General features: G+C 58.2%; 1 protein-coding gene across 1 annotated transcript in view; it reads right to left on the bottom strand.

Moving 5' to 3' along the window:
- Window positions 1–13,884, bottom strand: part of LOC109322589 (1-phosphatidylinositol 4,5-bisphosphate phosphodiesterase gamma-1-like) — a 56,184-nt gene that overhangs the window by 24,552 nt on the left and 17,748 nt on the right. Inside the window, exons 2-4 of the mRNA XM_019553630.1 lie at window positions 3,275–3,424; window positions 2,720–2,813; window positions 2,358–2,405 (exon numbers count right to left, since the gene is read on the bottom strand). Coding sequence (XP_019409175.1) covers window positions 2,358–2,405; window positions 2,720–2,813; window positions 3,275–3,424 — 292 coding nt within the window. The remainder of the gene's footprint in view (window positions 1–2,357; window positions 2,406–2,719; window positions 2,814–3,274; window positions 3,425–13,884) is intronic.

Genomic DNA, 13,884 nt, shown 5'->3' with positions numbered 1-13,884 from the left:
CTGCTTGGACATGGGAGATCGGGGCTTAGACTGTCTCTCTAGTCAGCTCAGAGCAAGGGCTTGATCCTGGGCTCCTCACACGCGGGGCAGCCCCCAAACCACAAGGCTATCAGCTTTCTGGGGTGGGTTTTGGTCAGTCTTGGTGGTTGGGGCTGTTCCATGTGGCACGATGGGCTTCAGTAGGCATCAGGGCAGAGACTGGCACTCAAGGGCTATCCCCGCTTGACCAACAAGCCATGAAATCACTGGTCTGCCTGGTCCCAGATGGAGCCTGGCAAGTTCTCGGATATCTTGATATTTGTCTTAACGAGTGCCCCCCTACAAGTCCATGCACAATCCAACTCTGTTGTTGATGGTGAGTTTAGCGCCCAGGGGAGCCATTTCTGCAGCCAAATTGACCCGTGGCCTGGTCTACTCACTGCCTTCCCACCGTTCAAGGACCAAAATAGGGTGGAAATGTCAGCTATTTCACATCTTCCACCCACAAGTGAGTAGCTCAAAGGATCTAGCCCAAAGGATCACAACGATCCATGTCAGGAAGGTTGAAACCAGCCATTTGGGGGCTTCTGACCTTTCCCTTCATCTTTTTTCGCTTTGGAAACTTGTCGCGAAATCCATCCCTGAGTCACTCGTGGGCCAGGCAGGCCCCGAGCTCCATTTATCATGGAATAAATGATCCGAAAAATACCCATCACGGGAATAAGCTAGAAAAAATGCCCATCTGGGCCAAACCCAAGCACTCAGCCCAGCTATCCATTGTCAGCCTGTTGCCGACTTTCATAGATTTCACAGATTTCATAGACATCAGGGCTGGAAGGGACCTCAGGAGATCATCGAGTCCAGCCCCCTGGCTTCCGACAGGAGATGGCGGCATCCTCCCCTCCCCGACAGCCACTTAGTGCAATTTCTGGGATTTCAAAGGCCTGGGTGAGATCCTCCAAAACGAGACCTCGTCTGCCCCAGAAGGGCTGGTCGGCACCATGGTGCTGGTCACAGACCTCCTCCTCGCCAAGAGGCAGCTGGGATGGGCTCAGAGCTGACCTGCCATATGCTACCACTTGCATCGGGGTCGCTGTGTTGCTCTGAAAGGCAGTTTTCTTCTCTTTCCTGCCCAGCCCCGATGTGAGTTGCGCATATACTGAGCCGGAGATCCCAAGATCCGGGTCAACTCATGCCACGGGGAAGGAGCCGCAGGAAGGAGGGAGCCCCCCCCCACTTCCCTGAGTGCTCAGAGCTGCCCCAGCCCAGCTGTATTGGCTGGCGACTTGCAGACCGGAGATGCTCACATATTAAGGGCCTGATCCTGGGAGGTGCTGGGCACCTGCTGAGCCCCACAGGCTCCCCGTGACTTATGAGGAATGCCTTGCCAACTAGTCTTTGCTGCACGATGCAACGCGCCCAATAAAATCACCTCCATGGGAGTATGATAGAGCTGGGAGCAGGCAGGATGCCCTGGGGACCCCTGCAGCAATTCTCTGGGGGCTTTCCCCCCTTGCCGCGAGCCTGAGACAGCCTCGCACAGCCAGCAAGGCCACGATGGCTGGAGGACATCGCCCTGTTTTGCAAAGAGCCGATGGTTCCTCCCATTCTCGTCCCGTTTTCTGCATCATTTCCTGCCCCCTTCCTGGACAGACCCCCCCGCTTCCTGCCTGATGTCCTGTTTACAGCACGCAGTGGGGCCAAAAGGTCTCCCTCCACCCCCTGCTGCTGCTCCTCATTAGCGCCTCGGGCAGAGCAGGGCCCCGATGGTGCAGGGGCCCCGCTCTGGGGGAGCAACATGATAATTATTCCATGATAAAGCAACGCGGAAAACCCTGCTCTCTTTTCCCCTCCTGCACCAGCTGCCCCACGGCTCCTGTATCGTCCAGCAGCCCTGTCCCACTTCCCCGGCTTCTGTTCATTCCTGTTTGGCTCCCGAGCCCAGGGTGAGGGGCCCAGGATGTCCTGCCCCTTGCCGCAGGGCTCAGGCCTTTTCCCTCCTCACGGCGACAAGGAGCTATTAGATCTGGCTCCCAGATGGCCCCAAGGGAGAACCAGGCTTTGTCCCACTGCCTTCACATGTGCAAGGCTCCTGGTGATGCTAACGGGGGCTCTAAAAGAGAGCTCGAGCGGTGGCACTCGGGCATCCGCTGCAAGGGCACGAAGACCCAGAGAAATGAGCCTTTCTGAGCCGGCTTGCATAAAGCATTGGGATGCAAGGGGTCAGCTGCTGTGCCTAAAGGGCGACCACTCCTCTTCCCAGTCCCCTTGCTCATCTGCGTGAGATGAGGGTCTCTTCTCCCTGGCCTCGTCTGACCAACTCTTTGCCCCAGGGAGTAGAGGGGGGAAAGTTTCCTATGAGCAGGGACGTCACTCACCTGCCTTCTCTCGTCCTGTCCATCCCATCAAAGAGTTTCCGCAGCCACCTAAGGAGGGAACAGAGAAGAAGAGGGTCAGCTTGGAGCCAGGGGTCCCCTCAAGTGCTGGGGGACCAGGCTGGGCCTTCTCCGCAGGGGATGGAGCCTCATGGAGAGCTGGTAGCACCCCCGGGCCCCTCCGGATCGTCGGTGCTCTTTAGGATTAGTAATTGCATGGCCCCAAATCGGACCTCATGCAAACAGACCCTTCCCCACCCTTCGCTGCCCTGTGCCCCCCAAAGATGCCCTGTAGCCAGCCCCGCTCGGGAATGACTGCGGGACCTAGAAGCTGAGGTCCAGGGGATCCCAAGTCCTGCCCCTACCTCTCAATCTGCAGCGGCGTCTGGGCTTTCTGAGTGTCTGTCACCAGCCAGTTCAGGCCCGCTACCCACAGGCTGACGTCTTCCTCGCAGAAGGCTGCGGGCGAGAAGGGACGAGTCAGGCCAAGGTGGCAGGAGATGACTTGAGGTGGGGCTGGGCTGCAAAGGCAGCTTCTTCTCCTGAGCTCAGGGGTATTGGGGCTGCGGGGTTTAGGAGATGCTCTGCTTCATACATCCCTTCCTCCCTCTCGGTACTCACTGAGCTAATTTCAGCCTAAAATCGGCATTGCTACACCGACGATAAAAGGGAGGGACGTGCAAGGAGAAAGATTGGCTTGGAACTGCTGGGGGAAGTGTCCTGTCTCCCCCCTGCCCTGTGGCCCTCTCTCCCAGCCTGTGTGGCCACGTCCTACTGTCTTCCACGGCTGCCGCCCATCCTCTCCCTGAGACCAGGGGCGAGATGGTTGGGGCTCCCAGGTGCCTGAGACCTCAACATTTGCAACCCCCCAGGGAAGAGCGAAGATGTCTCTCATCACCCGCCCTTCATCCAGCACTGACCGGCCACACTGAGAGTCCGCAGCCTGAAATCGGGTCCATACAGGATGATGAAGCACATGGCGGAGTCCAGTTTCCGAGCATCTTCTGGATATCGTTCAAAATCCCGGGAGTTCTTCCCTGGGCGGATCTCCTTGATCTCTCGGATGTCAACTGGGGAACAATGAGATGACCTTGTCACACTTCCCCAGAGGGACCTCTTCCTAAGTCTTTCGTGCCAGGAATTGGGGCAGCTTAATGAGTAATAAAGACGTAGTCCTGCAGCGGCATGCAGCTAACTGGATCGTGAACTGCTCTGTGCATCTCACGCATAAAAGTAATGTTACTCGTCACTGAAATGCAGCTACTTCTGGGATGGAGCACAGCAGGACACTGTTTCAGAGAGGGGGTGAGCAAGTAAAACCTCAGGAGGAAGGGAGGGAGGAGGACACTGATCCTACTGGTGTGAAAAGTGCCAGGGACTTCATGCAAGTACAACCAGGCAGGACCTGAAGGTTATCTGGGTAGCGCAGGGCTACGGGGCTCTGGATCCCACATCTCAGGGGGGAAAGCACCCTCTGCATAGGCTTTTCTGGTGAGTGTCCCCTACAAGTCCATGCACAATCCAACTCTGCACCTTGGCTTATGCGTTGCACACCTATGTATGCACGAGAGCCCGTGAGCCAAGTGCACCGGGCAGCACTCAATGGCAACCCTCGAAGAACCAGCTCAGAGGGGGACATTGTCCTGGCTGCAGGGAGGCTGGGACTGGGAGACTAAACTAGAGGCCAACCAGAAAATGCCTGAGTATGGAGTCTCCCCCTCCTCCCATAGCAGAAAGCCTTGTTCTTCCCAGTGCCCCCGCTTCCCCAGCAGTTATTTGGAAGAGACAGGGCCACAGCCTGGACTTTGCTTGGGCAGAAAGCCCGGCCTGAGGCGCATTATGTGCCCCCCTAAGCTCTACCCCATTAGGGCTGATGAAGGATTCAAGTGGTGCTTCAGCCTTGTGCTGCCCTTTCTGCACAGCCTGGGATTTCTCAAGGCAAAAGCGACATGCTGGTGGTCTCCCCAGGCACATCTCTAGCAGGGAACCCCCTCCCCCCCCGAGAGTACCCACTATTTGCCCAAGTCATGGACTTGCAATGCACGGTGCTGGGCACAGATGAGAATTAATGCACGGCTCACCAAGGCCAGAGAAAGGGTGTCGCAAGCATTAAGAAGCAAAGGTGTTTTCATCGGGCACGTGCTTGCGTCTGGGGGACGTGATGCAGAAGGGCCCTGCAAGACCTAGCGGGGGTTAGGACCAAGGGTCAGAGATGGTGCCCGGGGCGCAGGCCTGAGGTGGGGGGCGGGATGGTGGTGTTCTCCACCGCGATGGAGAGAGGCAGCAATATGTGTCTCAGCTGGAGCCGACCACGGGACTTGTCAGCAAAAGGCAGACGGAGAATTCAGCTTGGGCCGAAGGAGACACGTCTGCAGCAGAGAGGTCGGTCGAGTGCATCCCCTCCACGGAGAGAGCAGCGGGGTATCTGCTGGCAGGTGAGGTTACCCAGAAGTAAGGTAGGAGAAGAGAAGGGGAGTAGGAGGAGAAATAAGTGCAGGCAGATGGGGAAGCGATGCCTGGAAGAGGACAGGGGTCAGGCATGGGTCCAAGACGCTGGACGGCAGCTGATATCAGGGTTCAGAGGGAGCTGGGACGAGGGCAAGGGGGGAGAAGGGGCTGGCACCGGGGCAATCAGCCTGGCAGCAGGATTTCTGCCAGAGGCGCAGGGGGATGAAGCAGGTTTGTGCCCATCGAGAGGGAGCAAAGAGGGCAGTGCCAGCCGCCCTCCCCAGCCCCGCTCTTGCCTGGCAGCCAGCGTCTCCGCGTGGGGATTTTCCACCTCCCTCCGTGCGGCAAAACCAGGAGCATGTCCTACCGCAAAGAAACCTCTCTATTAAATCCGAGTCCTTTAGCTGCCATTATGGGCAGACCACACAGAATTAGGAGGGGCAAAACCGTCTGTGAAGGGTGGGTAACCCTAGCCTGGTAGACGCCACAAGAAGCAGGGGCTGATGGGGGGCTAGGACACACAGCCCCAGGCTATGTCCAGCGGGGAGGTCCTGGCCTCCAAGCAGTTAATGGAAGCCCTTTTTGCCATTGCTTTCCCACAAGCCACAGCCCCCCTGGGCATGACCATGGGGGTGGGGAGGTTAGCATCACGAATGGGTATGGAAACAAAAAGGCTCTGCTCTCTCGTGCACCCCTTCTCCCCGTGCCTGCCAGCACAGCAGAGGGGCAGAAAGGACTGGGAGTGGGGCAGCACATGGGGTGAACGGGGTCTGCGATGCCTCTGCTTGCTTCTTGTGCCATCAGTGGAGGGCAATAAAATGGTTGTGGGGCTGGGGGACAGGACTGGCGAGGAGAGGCCGAGGGACCTGGGCTGATTGAGGCTGCAGAAGAGAAGACCGAGGGGGACTGACCAGCAGCCGTCACCTCCCTGCCGGGGGGCTGCACAGAGGCTGGAGCTGGGCTGGTCTCAGTGGGGGCAGATGTCAGGACAAGCAGCAATGGGCTCAGGCTGCAGCAAGGGAAGTGGAGGTGGGATATTAGGGAAAACTTCCTCACTTGGAAGGTAGTAAAACACTGGACAGGCTCCCCAGAGAGATTGTGGAGTCTCCATCCTTGGAGGTTTTTAATACTACACAAAGCTTTGTCTGGGATGCCTGGAGCAGGGGCTTGAACTAGATGTGACCTCCTGAGGTCCCGTCCATCCCTCATTGTCTCCGATTCTGCGATCACAGACCCTGTGCAGAGGGGCAGAAGGCTTGCACTGAGACTAGCTCTGCTGGGTGTGAATGAGGGGCAGGCCCCAGGGCAGGGGACAGGGGGGCAGGTCCAGGGTGCAGCGAGATGGACTCAGGGGAGCACTGGAGGGGCCAGGCCCAGGGCAGGGGGTCCCTGGGCATTTCGGTGCTCCCCCATTGCTGACCAACAAGCTATGAATCCCATGCCAGGCTGGCGTGCACCCCAGGGAAAGGATGGAGGGATGCCATCTGTGAGCACTGACCAGCAAACAGCTTGCAGAGGTCGGGCCTCCTTCCTTGACCGCCCAGTTACCGCAAACACCAGCACGCCGTCAGGTGCGTGGCTGCCAGCGTCCCTGGAGCTGGCAGGGCCTGGCGGGATGCTAAAGCACCCACGTGCCCTCATCCTGCAACCCAGCCCGTTTCTCTCCCCTCAAGCAGCCTTGTGCACGGTCCTGGCCTCCTCCGCTGCCTGGACTCTGCTCTCCCACTGGTCTCTGCCAGCTGGTACGTCCCTGCTGTCCTTGCCTTCAAGCCAGGGCAGCCTTCAGCAAGGCCAGGCAGGTCACGCACGCCAGCGGTGTCAGCCAGCCAGGGTCAGCGTCCGGCCAGGCTCATTTCTAGCCTGGCCCCAGATGGCATCTACCAGGTCTGAGGCCTGTCAGGTGCTGCTTGTTGAGCTGAGACGGGAGAAGGGCAAGGTGGACGGACGCACTGGAAACGCAGTGGCTGCTGTTCATCCGCAGGACCCAGGGACTCCTTCGCTCCTTGCTGAAATGCAGCCAGCTCTGGGGTAGAGCTCTGCCAAACCTGTGCAGAGCTGCTGCACAACAGTCTGGGGTATGAAAGGGAGGAGGATCCTCAGTGCCGCACCAAGGGCATCGCAACTTCTGTTTGCTCAGTGTTATCCCTGGGCTTGACGCCCAGGTCAGCACTGCCCAATGCATGCAGCGTCCCAGGAGATCTCGATCAATGGCCGTATCTCCTCCGAGGGAAACTGAGGCCAGGATACCTCCTACTGACCCTGCAGCATGCTGGGACCCTGGGGTCACTCCAGACCCCCCCCTCACCTTAGCACTGACTCAGCGGGAAGAGCCGTGCACACCGGGTCGGGACCGGAGCCACTTCCCGTGCTAGCAGCATTTCAGAGGCAGCCTTCCCTTCTGCTTCCCTTTCCCCCTTATCTCTGTTCACCTTTGAGCAGGGACGCCTGTCTCTCCCCCTCCCTCTGTAATCAGTTACCCCCAGGCTGACTGTGGATGAGATAAGCAGGAGCAAAGGGCCCCGGGTCATCTGCCCTGGGTGGGTCTGGTGCAGAGGGTGGCGGGGGGTGCATTACCCCCCAGGCTAACACCTTTCCTCTCCCTGCTATTCCAGCTGTTTCTCATCTTCCCCTCTGGGTCCCATGTGATGGGCCTTATGCTCCTCGTCCACAGGGCCAAAGCACCCTTCCCCAACACTGTCCTGCTAGTACATCCCCCGCTGCATTGGATGGGCCGAGCAGGGTCCATAAAAGCCAAGACTAGCAGAGGATGCTGCCCAGAAAGGGTCTGAGGGCCAAGCGTTGACTGGGCTTTGCAGTGGGGATGCCGAGACCCACCAAACTCATTTCATCCAGGCCAGAAAAACAGCTAGTCCCTGCAGAGACAACACAGGCTGGATCCAAAGTAGTGACCCAGGGGCCCTGCAATACGTGAAAGCAGGACAGAAACCAGCTATAAAGTTGTGACACATTTTCAAGCACTAACTGTAGCTGGCTGGCTCTTTTGATAGTGGGAGGGGCATTTTTATGGCGTGATCGTTACTTCGCACGTGTGGCCTGACTAAATGTATTGAGCATTTCACCAGTGAAATGTGTGATATAGGTAGCGTGTGACAAGGGCCCTAGAGGTGAAAAGCCCCACACGCCAGCATGCCCAGATCCAGCAAAGCTTTCCAACCTTTGTCTATCACATCTCCCCTCTGCTGCCCTCCAGGTTAGCAGAAGAGGGGGGGAACTTCCTTCTCGGCTCATCAAAGTTGCTCTTGAATAGGCTGGCATAGCCCACCTCTTTCTGGAGATGCCCAGACTGGGAACAGCTTCCCTGCACCGGTCCTGTACGCGCTCTGCGTCGCTTATACACATCACTGAACGGCAGCAAAAACCATCCTTTCGCTAGCTGAGTCGCATGTGAAAATACACGCCGACATCTTTTCATCGTGGTAGATTTTGATTTACTGTGGTAAATTAGACCACCTCCGACATGTTTTATTTTTAGCGCGGCCAATTGTTCCAGCAGGATTATGACCGTGCTGTGACAGCTCTGCCGGGGCTGGGCAGGGAGTTGGTTGCAGCGTTGGGATCCAAGCTGCCGAGTTCCTGGCTGCCAGGAAAACATGCCCTGTCCCGTGCAAACAACGTGCCATCACTGAGGTCCTCAATGCAGGTCCCCTGCTTGCAAACCCTTTGCCCACTCCCCAGATGAACGGAAGCCCAGGGCAGAAGAAGAAGAGCGCTCTGCAGCTCCCCGCCCTCGCCCTCTTTTCCTCTCCAGCCACAACCAGAGGAGACACCCAGCCAGCCCGTTTCCCGGCCTCTATTCTGGGATGGTGCAGGAAGCAACCCGACACAAACAAAGAGCCGGGTTTGGAGGGCAGGGCTGGCTTCTCCTACACACACACGGAGGAGAGAGCAGATTCTGGACAAAAATGCCTTGGAAAATGTCCCCGTGATTTCTCCTGGTGGAGGGAAGCGAGAGGAAAAAATGCTACGGGTGACAGACGTGAATCTCGCTGCTCAGCCCACTTCCAGCAGACGCCTGACGATTTGAGGAAGGAAAGCCATGCAAGACCACGACGAGAAGAGAATAAATGCCGTACAATAGATGGATGAAGCCAGAACGGAGGGAGAGGAAGGACTCGGAGGCCGAGGGGAAGAGATACGTCCTTGTTCTCTCCCGCCATGTGCATTAGGAAGTGCCCAGGCGGGACAGTGCGGGAAGGGAAGGCAGGGCAGCAAATTCTCCCTGTGCCCCAGGCCAGACCTGGACCGCGAGGCTGCTTGCAGGCTGGATCCGTGGGTCAAGTGGTGATTGCAATGGGGGCTGGTGGCAGAGGCCGTGGGGGCAGCGCAGGCCGCCACCGGGTGAGTGGGGCCGTGTTGCTGACTGCCACATCCACTGGGCCCCGTAGCCCCACGTTTTGGGCAGGTCTGCCCCCAGGGCCCTGCCTGGCCAGGGTGGAGCAGCTCTGCAGGGCAGATCCATACGTCTGACACCAGGAACGATGGGATGCAAAGAAAACCTGCGTCTATGTCGTCTCGTGCGGGCTGGTGGGTCAGCCACCCCCCACCCACAGCAAGGGGGACCTTGCGTGAGGGCCACGTGCCACTCACGAAAGCGTTTCCTTTCCTGCCCAGAGCGGCCCATCGTCACTGCAGGTCGCACTGCCGGCTGGGCCGCACAGCTCTTCCCCTTCCCTCGCGCTCTTCAGAGAGGCGTCCCCCCTCCCCGGGCCGGGCTGAGCTCATCTTTAATTGAAGACGTCTGCCCAAAGGTGGCAATTTAAGCCTCCGCCAGCCCTGACCGCAGGGCGTTCCTCCCCTCCGCAGCGCCGTCTGCGGTGCGCTCCATTATCCTCGCTGCAGCAAATGCAGCCGGTGGGTCACCAGGGTGGGGTTTCCGTGCTGGACTCTGTCTCGGCCGGTCAGAGACCGACGCTATTTCCAACTGCTCAGTGCACAGAGCTGGGTCAATGGGCTTTTCCTGCCGGGCCAGCCTCGCCTCCCCGGGGGCACAGGTTGCAATTAGACACGTGCCGGAAACCCCGTGGTCTAGAGGGTCTCCTTTGGCACGCGAAGCCCAGCCCTGCCGAGCGCCTCTCCTGCTTCCACTTGCCTCCGATGCTGGCGTCTCGTGATTGTGCATCTTAGTTTATTGTTCACAAGCAAAGTCTGGGCAGGCTAAAGGCAGCGGGAGCAGTAGCTGCCGTGTCAGACTTCAACATAGCTCCCAGGGTACCATCATTAATACAAGCATCATGGTCTCTGCTGACATTAATGGACACGGCAGTGATGCTAATCTCCTTTGAACCCGCTTCTCGAGGCTTGCTGTTCACCGTGGTGGGCTAACAGCAGCTCCATCTGCTTTAACTGCGGCTCGACAGATCGGGCTTGGCCCTGCTGCAATGAGAAGCAGGGGCTGTTTGTCTGGGTCTGTAGCGCCCCGTGCCGTCGCATCAATCGCTGGGCTCGTTTGTTAGAAGCACAGCCCTTGCCCTCTGCAGAGGAAAGGTGGTTTTGTGAACCAGGCACTGGGAAAGTCGAGAGCTGCTACATCCCGTGGCAATAGGTGACAAACTTTCTTTCTTGTGCTGTGGTTGCCCCGGGGAGGCCGTGCTATTGCCGGAAACGGGGTGAAGTCTCATCTGGAAAAAGCCGATAACGTGAACAAGCGCCCCAGGGTGCAGGGAGACCAGGGGTGCATCCTCATCGTGAATGCAGAGGGGGTGCCCAGATGTTGAGGTCCATTCTGGCCCTGTTCAGACATGCATCTTAGGGCAGGATGTATGCCACCGGTGACAATGTTTGCCAGTGGAGCAGACTCCCATTGCAGGGAAGAAAGTCCTTTACAAAGAGGCTGACCGGGCGACCTATATGACTTATAGCAACATGACCTATAGCAGCACTGTCTGTCACCGTGGTCTGGGGCTGATGGCTCTTGGCTGGGAGGCTGCTGGCATGGAAGCTGCAAACAAAATCTCAGTTCTCCAGCCTTTCCGCTCATGGCTCGGCCTTCAAAGAAGCAGCTGGAGACATGTCAGAGACTGGGGAGGAGCATGGGACTAGCATGGCCAGAAGAAGAAATCCCCCTTCCCTGGACCCTAATGGTAGTGATGGGGCTGAGAGGGACCAGGCCAGCACTGGCACAACCCCCAGAGCCCTCCGGATGTGCGATAACTGTGGAAGAAGGAAAGCAGCTCGGGGGCCCTTTATCCGGCAAAGGCTGCGATTAGCAAGAAACAATCAGTGCTACGTGGAGAGAGACAGCCAGCGCCGGGTTATTGTGAGGCAGGAGCGAGCAGGAAATGGGTCATTTCCCGGGGAATTTCCAGCTCCAGCTGGGCTTGGGACACAGGGCAGGTAGGAAGGAGCAGGGGTGGGAAGAGCAGGGAGGGAGCTACGGAGGTGAAAGGAGGAAAAGAAAATCCTGAGCTGTTCAGAGCAGGCAGCGACTCTGCATGACGGCGGCTATCTGGAGGATACAGCGCAGCTCCTCTGGGTCCAGGGCCCTTGTCGGAAAGGTTCACGGGGTGGAAGGAAATGTGCCCCTGGTCAGACTGGCACAGACCGGGCGAGTTTTTCCCTTCCACTGTAGTGGCAGGTTCCTAGGATCTCTATTAACAGCTTTTACAGAAGCAGGAGGTTGCCCACCGCGGTCCCCCCCGGCAGCTTCGGGTGTGATGTCTTGTGTTGTGTCAGGGTCGACTGTGTCGTTTTGCTCCGAGGTCTGTGCGGGGGGCTTGGGCAGGGCTGATCCTGCCTCGGGCAGGGGGGTTGGACTCCCAGCCCCACTCCTCTACAGTCGCATGCTCCGAGTCCTGGGGAACTGGCCACCGGGAAGGAGCACAGCTTTGCAGCTCGCTGCTCTGGACATCTGGTGAGCAGACCAAATAAAGGAGAGGGAACTTGGCCGATGACTGTCCGAGAGGCAGTTCCCATCCAGCAGGTTAGTCATCACCAACAAGGGCCTGGACTGGTGCCATAAATCGCCTGGGGCAGATGTTAGTCATGTCCTGGAAGGCATGGCTGGACGGCAGCAGCCGAGGAGGGCAATGCGGGAGCGCAGACCCAGCCGACCCTGTGGAGCGAAGACAGAGACCAAGGATCTGCCGGCCTCTCCCTGAAAATATGACCACGGTCCAAGGAGGGAGAGAAACGGGAGGAAAGAGCGAGTCAGGGCACGTCTGCACTGCAGACTGAAGGAGAGGGAGACCTGTCTGGGGACACGACCGCACAAGCACCCCTGCACGGCCACGTCTGAGGCACGCACGAGTCCCTTACTACTGCTCCCCAGTCAACTGTGGCAGGGCTCTCTGTGCTCCTGGGGGGTTGTAGGAAGACACCGGAGGACAGCCAACATGTCAGCGATTTAGTCTGCATCTCAGTGCAGAGCTGCACGCTCCCCTGAGTTAAAATGGAGCCTGGGCTTTAACTCATACGTGCTGTCGAGTCAGCTGGCGCTGGATCAAAGCACCCCCAGGCCCGGTGGAGAAATGAATATGTGTTGGGCTCAGGCTACAGCCAGAGTCCTGGTTAGCTCCTCAGTGGGCCATCTACATGCTCATTAATGCACTTTAGGTAATGCACATTGAATCTAGTACCTCCATTGTGAGGTACTAAAAAAATGCACATTAGCCTATTTTAATGCATATTAGCTAAAAAGCATGGTTTTTGGTGATGCTTTAATGTGCATTAAAATGGGCTAATTAAAGTGCATGTGTAGACATGCCCACTAGTGCAGACAAACCCAGAGAGGAAAACTGAGGAGAGGGAGCAGGGGTAGGGACGATGTGCGGGGCTGTGGACCTCACTCAGGGCCAGCAAAGAAAGAGGAAACCATCTGTTACCCCATCAGGATGTCGGATCGAGATAAAAGAGGGGCAGGGGGCTCAGCTCGGTGTGGGCTGGCCGGACCAGGGCGTGGAAGGGGGGATGGGGCTCAAGAAGGAACCAGCTGACGTTAAGCAATGGCCTAAGGGGGAGGATTTGGGACTGGACGTCGGCACCCGGTGCAGACAAATAACACCCAAATAGGCTAGACCAGTTCAACCGAGAAGCAGCAGCTGGGAGTGAGGAGTGCACCCCAGCAGGCATCAAGAAATGGAAGAGAAGAAAAAGCAGTGCAAAGTCTGAGCTGCGCTCTGGGTCTTCATCCCATCCCTGCTGCTCGCGCCTCTGCAGCCCCGGCGCAGAGCGCGGCGGGACGAAGCCGTTGTACCGGGGCCGCGTCACAGCAGGCTTCGCTCGCCGGCAGGCCGTGTGCAAGCGCCCGGCATCAGCCGTGTGCAGCGCAGGTCCATTGCGGCCGGTCGGCCTTGCGTGCGGCTGGCTGCAGAACAAGGCACGTTGCTCAGCACATCTGAAACTTGCCGCCTCCTTGGCGGACAACGGGGCCTTTCATGCCGCGGGTCCCTATCCTGTCCGCCCGCAAGCACAACACGCATCTCTGCTGGGTCGCCTCCTCCAAGCCGAGACCGCCTGGGAAGCGGGAATCCTCCCACGCAGAGGCCAGGCAGGTCCGATCCCAGCGCAACGGAGAAACTGCCCGCGTTCCCCCTTGGCAAGACAAAGGCACAGAAATAATGTGTGACGCCGGGGACGAGACAGGGGAGAAGCATTTCAGGGGACAGGAGGGCACAGGCTGCAGGGGCATCTGACTGGGGAAGTGCGGGGGGGACGTCATCATCCTGAAATCCCCAACTTCAGCAACCACGGGTGGATTTCTGGTTCATTCCTGTTTTTGAGGAAGAGAAGGCTGGATGGGTTGACCAGCCCCAACTACATCATCCCAGCCAGGGTTTTGTCTTGCCGGGTCTTCAACACCTCCAACTATCTATCAAGATGCCACCACCTCTCTGGGTAACCTGTTCCAGGGCTTCACCACCCTCTGAGTGAGAAAGGTTTTCCTAATATCCAACCTCAACTTCCCTTGCTGCAGCTTGAGCCCGTTGCCCCTTGCCCTGTCATGTGCCCCTATTGAGACCAGCCCAGCCCCATCCTCTGTGCAGCCCCCCGGCAGGGAGGTGACGGCTGCTGTTCAATCCCCCTCGGTCTTCTCTTCTCCAGACTCAATCAGCCCAGGTCCCTC

The sequence above is a fragment of the Crocodylus porosus genome, unplaced genomic scaffold, assembly GCF_001723895.1.
Source record: "Crocodylus porosus isolate Cpor-Errol unplaced genomic scaffold, CroPor_comp1, whole genome shotgun sequence".
In the NCBI taxonomy this organism is placed as follows: Eukaryota; Metazoa; Chordata; order Crocodylia; family Crocodylidae; genus Crocodylus; species Crocodylus porosus.
The sequence above is the reverse complement of the archived record's forward strand: the minus strand, read 5'-3'. Positions and strand labels throughout refer to the sequence as shown.